Source organism: Folsomia candida, unplaced genomic scaffold (genome assembly GCF_002217175.1).
Source record: "Folsomia candida strain VU population unplaced genomic scaffold, ASM221717v1 Fcan01_Sc010, whole genome shotgun sequence".
In the NCBI taxonomy this organism is placed as follows: Eukaryota; Metazoa; Arthropoda; class Collembola; order Entomobryomorpha; family Isotomidae; genus Folsomia; species Folsomia candida.
Genome location: NW_019091202.1, coordinates 1,197,448 through 1,207,581, shown reverse-complemented (window position 1 = coordinate 1,207,581; position 10,134 = coordinate 1,197,448). Strand labels below are relative to the sequence as shown.

The 10,134-nt window shown below is 37.4% G+C and overlaps 1 protein-coding gene across 1 annotated transcript; it reads left to right on the top strand.

The window, feature by feature from the left end:
- The first annotated feature begins 2,365 nt into the window (after positions 1–2,365).
- On the top strand, positions 2,366–7,047 carry LOC110854765 (ovochymase-2). The gene is made up of 8 exons (XM_035855435.1): positions 2,366–2,420; positions 2,490–2,775; positions 3,101–3,210; positions 3,284–3,458; positions 3,517–3,701; positions 4,024–4,234; positions 5,594–5,947; positions 6,518–7,047. The coding sequence occupies exons 1-8, from the start codon at positions 2,366–2,368 to the stop codon at positions 6,630–6,632; spliced, it is 1,491 nt and encodes a 496-aa protein (XP_035711328.1). The 3' UTR covers positions 6,633–7,047.
- Positions 7,048–10,134: the final 3,087 nt, after the last annotated feature.

Here is a 10,134-nt window from a genome sequence, read left to right as displayed (position 1 = left end):
TAACACAAATTAGTCTGTCATTCCAAGGTAGAATGCGCCTGACATTTACATATTTACATTCATCTGTACTTAATTTAATTAATTAAGCTGTCTAATATGTAAAACGGTATCAACATATGTTGATATCAGGCGCATTCTGCCTTGCTATGACAGATCAATTTGTGTAACAAGCTCTTAATTGAGTGCTTCGTGTTGTTTGAGAAATCAGATTGCGAAATGGAAAGTCCAAATTTTCAATTTGCCATCATATGTACTTGTGACTAATCAATCAATAATTATCATGACATTATTCTGGAACGAATATTACGTACACTCTAAGTAATTCAATGGCAATGGAGTTACTTAGAAATCCGGACAGTTAATAATTTTGATATTAATTTTGCACCGATCATTAATATTTTCTTATTAAGGGCCGGGGGAAGATTTGCTTTTAGAAAATTGATTTTATGTTAGCAACAATAATTTCTAGGGATCCAAGATTATTTATCCCTCCATAAGGTTACGACCGCGATTAATTGACACCGTTTCTATAGCACGTTCACGTTCATAAGCTTTGGTTTTGGTCACTTTGCCCTCAAGTTTTGTAAACAAAGTTGTTTTCTTGGGTTCCATGGCTACTCAATACAATTCATGCCATCAATTTTGTAATTCTAAACCAATTTGTGCTGACTTTATACCCAAATATCTCCACCGCGCAAGAGGACAGATCGTCAAATTTTTTTAAAATAAAACCTAAAGATATGATTAACACATCTAACTTCCATAAAGCGTTAGTGTTAAGTCGCTGCCTGCCTGACTGACCGAGGAGTGATGCGATGCAAGCTGCCCCGTAGAGAAGACAAAGAAGGACGCGGAGTGAATTGCATGCATGAAAATGCTGCTCCCTACTGCATGAGTCTGAACTTCGCCTGCACGTGACTTTCACGTACGTACACTTGCCATCAAACTCAAATTAAATGCCTTTGTATATAAACACAGTGTGCAAGTAAATTGAGTGAGTGAGCAGTATACATACATACATACGTCACTCATCAATAGTGGTTATCATGATAAGTAATCTTGATAAACACTATTAATTAATTATTTTAGTTTGAGAAACTCCACCCACAGCGAGTGGCATATCAATTCGAATGTATTTTTGACGCTGAATCCAACGCCGTCCATGGTTTTGACCTGCGAGGCCCCCGTGACCTTCCCGTGACCGTGGGGTTCAAATATTGCTTATTCGTGATGTCGCATATCAATTCGAATGTATTTTTGACGCTGAATCCAACGCCGTCCATGGTTTTGACCTGCGAGGCCCCCGTGACCGTGGGGTTCAAATATTGCTTATTCGTGATGTCGCATATCAATTCGAATGTATTTTTGACGCTGAATCCAACGCCGTCAATAGCTTGGCGTTAATTGTAGAAGTTAAAGGGGATTGTGGAAGCTAACGGGGTTTGTGGAAGTTAACGGGGTTTGTGGAAGTTAACGGGGTTTGTGGAAGTCAACGGGGTTTGTGGAAGTTAACGGGGTTTGTGGAAGTTAACGGGGTTTGTGGAAGTCAACGGGGTTTGTGGAAGTCAACGGGGTTTGTGGAAGTTAATGGGAGCGTGGAACGTGAGAATTTAAGTGGTTAGCTATCCAGCCACTCCCACAGGGGGAAATCAGATTGTTCCGTAACCAGGGAAATTGAAATACAGCATGACTTGGGCACTTTGATCCATGTATGCGCTATGACAAGGGACAAAGTCTCTACTGGAAATTATTTAAAGTTTAGGGATTTTGCGCTATAGGCACACCCCCCTCTGGGGGCCTAGAACCCGTTCTTGAACGGGCCTCTACTCTAGTTAAACATAATTTGAAAAATCTGTCCTCTTGTGCATTGCTGAATTTTATCGTCAAAGTTGACGTGATTTCTAAGCAACTTCCCCCAGGCCCTTAACACTGGGTGAAAATCTAAATCGAAATCATTTCGACGAAATGGCATGGTTTTTATCGAATTCGTATGTTCCATACTGTGTTTCATGCTGTTACCGTATGTTCAGATTCATCTGTATGTACTTGGTAATAATTTATTACCCAACCAGCATACCTGAAGCAAAGTAATATACCTAAGAAAAGAGAAGAAGGGCGACGTTTATAATTTGCAGAGAATACGTAAATTCCGGCGTTTCCATAGTTACATTTTAATTACTGCTTAATAACCAGATTATTTAGAGTGTAGGTAGGAATGGACTTTGAAATAAAGCAGCACCATTGCATCAGTAATTAATTAATTATCACGTCATCCATCACCTTATCGCAAGTGTCCGTAAATATATATAAAACTAACCTGGATGAGTAACTTATCTACGTTAACATAATACATACCAATACAAAAATGAGGATTGCATCATTACTAAGTTTGGCGTACACCTTAGCCGTTGTAGCAGATGGTAAATGCACAATTAACAATTGCAAAAAAATAACTAAATTTTAGCTAAATTTTAATTTTCTTTAAATAGCCGCGCCTAAACCAAACACAACCCGGAATGAGTTGAACAATGGCAGGATTGTTGGTGGAATTGAAGCCGATCGTCACGAGTTCAAATTTTTGGTCCACTTTCGTCTCGGAGACAATTGCTGTGCGGGATCCATCATAAGGGAGGACTGGGTCGTCACGGCGGCACAATGCGGTCAATGGGCCTACAATAGTACTATCACCGCCGGTGATCATAACCTTGATGAGGTTGAAGGCACCGAACAAACGCGTCAAGTCGCTGGGTTTTTAATTCATCCAGATTTTGAATCGTAAGTTTATTCATGTTCAAATTGATCATAATTAGAATTGTACAGAGGTGTGTGTGTGTTACCAGTTGAACCTCGCGATGGGGTCTCACATTGCCCCGGACGGACTTACTCCAAACCCGTCTAGACGGGCTACTAATCTAGTTAAAATTAAAGCAGACCAGTCCTGAATATTAAATTCAGCGCGTTCATTATTCGAACAGATTATATGGTTCGAAATGTCTCTTGATGCCCCAAAATAGCTCTGGCCCCTAATATACATAATGTGAATAAAATAATAAAGTTAGTATGTGACTCAAGCCTTAACATAATTTGGTTATCTATTTAGCGGTTTGGCAAACCAGAACGATATCGCCCTCCTGTACGTCTCTCCACCTTTCGAATTTAACGAGTACGTGCAGCCCGTCGTTATTCCGGACATCAACTTTGCACCAACCGGTAATCGATCGTTTTATTACACCAAAGGATGCATGCAGGATTAATTAATTTTGACCACATAAATACGTCTCAGCTGTAGCAACCGTCGCTGGCTGGGGTTCCCTATCAGAGGGTGGTCCATCTGCATCCAACTTGATGAAGGTTGATGTTCCAATGGTAGATGAGGAGGAATGTAATTCAAATCATGCCGGCGTCATTGTTCCATCGATGCTGTTATGGCGAGGATGGAAAAGATGCATGCGAAGGAGGTACATTTTTTAATTTATGAAAAGCAAATGTTGAATTTGTCAAAATTCAAATTCTGCGCTCTTCAGACACTGGTGGTCCACTCGTTTGCGGAGATAACCAAACTTTATGCGGGATCGTATCCTGGAACCGGGGCTGTGGCCGGCCAAATCTTCCCGGGGTGTATACAAAGGTTTCTCAATTTAGCCAGTGGATTCGAAGCAATATGATTCCTGTTTATGAGGATCCAAGTCCCGTCGAATCGAGTAAGTTGTGCATTTGGTCTTTTTATGTTAGGAATCAGTATCACATAAAGGGTGGTTTAAATGTCCGGTTACAATTTTTCAATGGAAAAATTCGTAAATTTCCATTAGTTACGGATTTGGGATTGCGATTTTTATTAATTTTTATCAAAACTTATGGAACACTGATGACAAACTTCTTAAAATATTGAATTTCAGAGGCAACATTTCGGTAACTAATGGAGATTTGCGAATTTTTCCCATTGAAAAATCTTCCATTGCAGCCTGATATTTAAACCACCCTGTAGATATAATTTACCTTTTGACATTTCACATAATTGCTTAGTTACGACTTGTGGTGGCCATATTAACGCTACCTCGGCCGAAATCTCGTTCCAACTCGGCTCATCCATCCGTGCCGATCAGAGATGCGTTTGGATCATAACAGCTCCATATTCCTACCTCCGATTCCGACTTACTAGTTCCGGCCTTAGCGAAAACGATGGACTTTTCTTGACTCAATTTTTTCTTAATCGACCAGGCGATCAGGAGCGAATGTAAGCCATCAAATCTAAAAAGCCTTTAACATAAAAATAATTGATTTCAACATTTGTTGGCAACAAAGGCCTATGTGCATGTTCACATTAATTCATTTAACGATGAATTAATAAATTATTCATTCTATATTCAAAAATTGAGTGAAAATTGAATGAATATTTTATTCTTGTTTTGGAATAAATGATTGTTGAATGAATATTTTTTGTCATCATGCATTTTTTACTCAATGCTTTACTGAGGGTTAGGCAAGATTATAGAACATGTAGCTATTTGCCCATATACGCTAAGCAATGGCGCTAATTCCAAATATTCGAAACTTTTCTGGAAGCTTCGTTCAAGCTGCACCGTTACCAAAAAGCTCAATTGTGAAATTTGGAGGGTCAAAGATGGGTCCAAAAATTGACCCCAAAGAGCTCCATGCCGTTAAAATAGTTTGCCAACCAATAATGACGTACAAAACAATACTAAACCAACTCCAGGACGAAACAATTGTCATTTCTAATGGCCCAATGTCTGAAATAAAGGATTCAGTTGAAAAAAGGAACCAGGCAAGAAATTTGATGGTGCCACACTCGTCGAACGCATGCTCCCCGAACTGTAAGAAACCCGACGCTCGTGAGAAAAATTGATGTGGACAAGGCAATAATTTTTTTATCAATACCAAATCAACTGGCAACGAAGTCTCAGATCCCTGGGCGTACACTGAACTGAATTAATCATCAAGATATGCACAACGTCAGCGAGAATCAGGAGATATGAGGTTGACACGAAACTTTTTTTCTGACCGCGCTCGGATTACCGCCCAGTACGCAGCCATTATTTTTTTAATATTTGGAATTTAAATTATTTTGCATAAAGATAAACTAGTTACGTCCGGTTATGTGCCTCCAGTGCTTTAATTCTGATTTGAAACTTCAGATCGACACTTTTTTCAAATGGACATAAAATTTTTTTTATGCATTTTGCAAACTTTTAGATGAACAGTGGTTCAAAGAAAATCTGCTGTCGGCTTTAAAAGCCCGGCTTTTTGGAAATGATAACTTCATTCCTCATGAGAAATGGATGAGGAATACGATGAAATCATTCAAAATATCCAGCAACGAATATTTCGCCCAAAAATTAATAGTTTCGACACGTTCTATAATCTTGCCTAACCCTCAGTATACATAAGGAAAGTTGAGAAATTCATCTATTTAATCCTTTGAATTTTGAGTAAAATGAAGGAATGATGAACAATGAGTAAATTTTGAGTAATTAATGATTTTGTTTTTAAAAACTATGAATGAGTGAATAATGAATGAATATTTTTTACCAAGGCTTTGAACGAATAAATATTTTTTGAACATGTTTGAACACAGGACATCTATCGGCGAAGACTATTTTCTCACTTCAGGCTTCGCGCTTGTCACCCTTAACGTTGGAAACGCTCCAAGTCGCGGATTCCGTTTAGAATTCTACTCCTCCATGTTTCCCGATTCACAAGACTTAACAAGTCTTCAACCCCTTAACACGAACATTGGCAACATTTCTTACCCCGTTGGTGGGGGGAATTACAGACTTAATGAAAATGCTCTCTTTGTAATCAATCCCATTGTTCCGGCCCAGCGGACAGTAATGTTTACCAGGATGGATGTCGAATATGGTTCCGTTTGTCAGTACGACGCTGTCACGATTTACAACTGGTTTAATAACCAATACGTCCAAGTTGCTAAGTAAGGTTCAAGTCTTGTACTACGAGGTTAGAAGGCAAAATTGGAAAATATATCAAAAAGAAAGGGTTCCCAAGTATCCATTAGTAACAAAAGTTGAACCCCTATATTTCTATATAATTTTGAAAATTTCAAATAACAAGCATACACCAGTCTATCTTATTCTTGATTAGTTTTGGGATTACAGCTCTGGTATATACAGGGTGGTTAAAATGTCACGCCACAATGGAAAATTTTTCAATGGGAAAAGTCCCAAAATCTCCATTAGTTACAAGATTTGGGATTGAGATTTTTATAAATTATTATCAAAACTGATGACAAAATTCTTAAAATGTTGCATTTTAGAGACAAAATTTCGGTAACTAATGGAAATTTGTGGATTTTTCCCATCGAAAAATTTTCCATTGTAGCGTGACATTTTAACCACCCTGTATAATTAGTAATTTATATGATTAACACAATTTACCCATCTGCCTAATTTTGCATTGTTGCCAGCCTTTCAAACCTCATCATACATTGATATAGATATAGATATATCTATTAACCCTTAAAAATATTTTGTTGTATTTTCAGAGTTTGCGGAACATCACTGCCTCCATTGACCACTTTTGAATCTGGAGTGGGTTTGATTACTTTTCAGTCGGATAGTTCTGTTGTTGGGACGGGATTCGATTTTGAATGGGTTTAAAGGCCACACGGGTTATGAAATTATTTAGAGCTAAATGTAAAATAATTAAGGATTTAAAATTCTGCTGTATTTCGATTTCTACAACTTTTATTGTCCAAGCATGCCAAGATACATAGACATGTACGTACTACACTTTTCATTTAAATGGGCCGCGGGTACATTCATAAAATAAGCTCAGTACTATTCAAACTTCGGTCATAAGTTTTGTAACCTTTTAAGTTGAATTTATTGTATTGGTACGTATCTCATTCTCAAATCTTAAACACTACCCAGGAGGTCTTATGATAATTAATTTCGATAATTAATCGACGAAAATTTAGGCAAGAAATTTGGTAAATTAATTTTATCAATATACTCTGATGGTTCTGTAGAAATTATTATGTATCTATTTAGCTTATATCGCAAAGTGGTTCTTAATGACAAAAATTTTACATATTTATCTATTTGCAACTCTGTATCTAAACGTAAATAAGATAATTATGCGCTCTAATTTGAATGTAGCATAATTTAGCATATGTAATCCTTGCTCCTATTTTAAAAATTAGCATAATTTAGCATAATCCTTGCCCCTTTTTTAAGAATTTGGTCAGTTTATGAATCCAGTCATTACGACCTGACATGATACAATATTTCAGGACTTCCGCACTCAAAATTAAGACGCACATGATCAAGCAAATCCCCCAAACATAGAAACCCGTTATAACTTTCGAGCTAAAATCTAATTTTGAGACCCTCTCCACTCTTGGATTGGTCCAATTAGCAAAGTGATCCCGAAGCTTCTCAGGTTTCCATAACTTATACAAAAATTCCCAATGCGACCAAATTCCAGACGAGATCATCACTTTGAGACGTTTCTCTACGTAGCTATCCCTCACCGAAAGTATTGTCCAACCTGGAAACGAAGAAAAGAAAGAGTCGCCGTCTCCACTCACAAATCTTATCCTTTTATCATTATCATTAAGAAAACATTTACTACATTGTAAATACTTAGTCATTTTGATTATATTTTCTTTCGTCTCCATCAAAGCAACTTTTCCACAACTCGACAAAGTTTTTACTACCCCATAACTGTCACCTCTATTATATTCGACTGGCTGAATGGGAAAATCCTGTAATACACTTTTATTGTAAGGCAGATTCTTGTTGCTAGCCAATGCGGGAAGGATGCCCTCCTTTCTAAGTTTTGAATTGTACCGTTGACCAAGATGATGCCCCAGTAGTTCAAACAAACTTTTAGCAATTTTCCTGTACCCAGCTAGGCGTTTGTATTCTGTAAATTGTCGTTCTATATCCCCACATTGTAAGAAAATTTCATAGTAGAAGTTTTGGTAACGGAGATAATCTGATTTAGGCGGCATATCACGACCTTGTGCGTCAAGGAGGAAGAAAGGCATAAGAATATGAACCCCCTCAACATCCATAACACTCGTCCAAGGAGAATGGTAAATCGTGGGGATAATCATCTCCATTGTGAACCAAGTTTTGTACCAATTCGTCAGAATCGTTCCTACAAAAATAATCCAGATCGCGACAATAGTATATAGACCGATTAGGTAATGTTTGTCGCATCGGAATGTAGCCTCATAAATTTTTCGTGATAGTAGCACCGAGTTTTCTAGAGATATCCCAACCATGAGAAGTACGTCGTCAGAAACGGGTTTATTATGTATCACGGTTAAAACTAAAACCATTATGATAAGAAAAGTCAGCGCGTACGTCCAACTTGCTACATCGAATGGACTAATTAGCGCGTAACCTACGTCGAATTTTGATCTTGTTTTGTAGCACGATACAAAACTATACTTTTGTACGTCATAAAGGAGAAAGGAAAATCCTTTAAAACTCCACGTCCCGAGTCGTTTGATCCGTGGAACGTGATAACGAGGTATTACACTAGTGAAGTCGTATACTAGAACGTCCTGTAAAATCCAAAATGCTTGGAAACCAATTAGATTGGTTAAGTTCGCTACTCCACGGATGTAATTGCGGGAGTGATCAAAGTTTCCAGTTAGATACCGAATAGAGGCTATGTCCGTACTAAACCTAGTTTTCGAATCCCAGAAATATTTGTTTAATTTGGAAACATTTTTACCAACTACGCCCAACTGGTAGAAGCAATCGGATGGTGGGAAGCAATCTATCGTGTACCAGTCTACAGACCTAGTCTCAAGACCAACAGGAGGTTTCTCAACGTGGTACATGTTATGATAACTCATATGAAGCTGTGTATCTTCTCCCGTTAAATTTGTCGCGTCCACTAATATAACCTCTCGTGATCCGAGGCCTTGTAACACGTCGTGTCTTTTCAGATACATTTTTACGTAGAGTCTAGCAGTTGTCATCCAAACGAAATACTGCGAATGATAATTTGCATCGATGAAGATAGGCAGTCGCATGAGGTCATTTCTCGGGAAGAAGCGACTCCTTTCAGGAATGATTGCAAATGTTGCCCAATAATGCGTGGCAGAATTTCGTCGCCTCTGTAAAGAGAACCTGTGAAAAAGTGCTTTACCGCGTATCAAAACGCTATATGCAGCGTGACTGAGTAATACAATTGGACCAAGTGTGGGTTTGGTAAGTGAGCCCCACGTGAGGTTTTGTACAGTGAAAACCATTGTCGTACAGTTTTCAAATGGGTCAAGATATTCGCTCGCTTTAGCAGGAATTTTATCCTGATGATTTCTTAATGTTTGCACATCAGTTAGACTCTGATGGCAACAAGCGGTGGAGATTTGCAGTAGAATCATGAGGTAGAACCGAGAAGTATGTTTGAATGACATTGTGAAAGTGTAGCGAAATTTCTGATTATGTATTTACCTAAAATTATGTCATTTTTTACTTAAATTTTAATATTCAAATTTATTAAGCAGAAAGGAGTAAAATTTCGATAATACTCCTTCTCATATTCAAATGGCAAATTCAATGCTCGATCATTGCAACAAATTGTAATGATTACCTGAAAAAGACAATTTTGCTTTAATGATTTGTTGTATTTTTTAAAATTTATTAGGATTTGCATACGTAGCTATAAATAAATAATCTAGGTACAGCTTACATTTATATCGTAATTGATTCAGATGTGAATAGGTAGAATAGGGAAATAAATTCAGTAATCATTTCATACGGACAGAAATTTTACCTATCAATTTCTCAACCCATGAGATACTATATTGATAAGAACTTGAGTCAATTGTGGTGGGACAATTCGATTTGTATTTAGATGACATATGTATGTATGTACCAATCGTTAAACAGACCGAACACTAAATTTACATATTTAAACCGAGAAATTTGTTTAGAGAAAAACAAGACAATTACTGCTAAGCGGAAGGATGCAGGTTCAAATTAAACTCAATTTGGATAAGAACGATAAGAAGGTGGATAAACACATAATAAGATTTTCGCTTTGTTTGCATATTATGTATTAAGGTAAAACTACACAGTTTATGAAAAACTTTTAGTTTACTTGTAATTCACAAAACATGTAGTTATTGTAAATTAA

Coding starts and splice junctions, on each gene's coding strand:
- LOC110854765 (XM_035855435.1), top strand. CDS start 2,366: ATGAGGATTGCATCATTACTAAGTTTGGCGTACACCTTAGCCGTTGTA. Junction 4,235..5,593: donor CCAGGCGATCAGGAGCGAAT/GTAAGCCATCAA, acceptor GTTTGAACACAG/GACATCTATCGGCGAAGACT. Junction 5,948..6,517: donor CAATACGTCCAAGTTGCTAA/GTAAGGTTCAAG, acceptor TTGTATTTTCAG/AGTTTGCGGAACATCACTGC.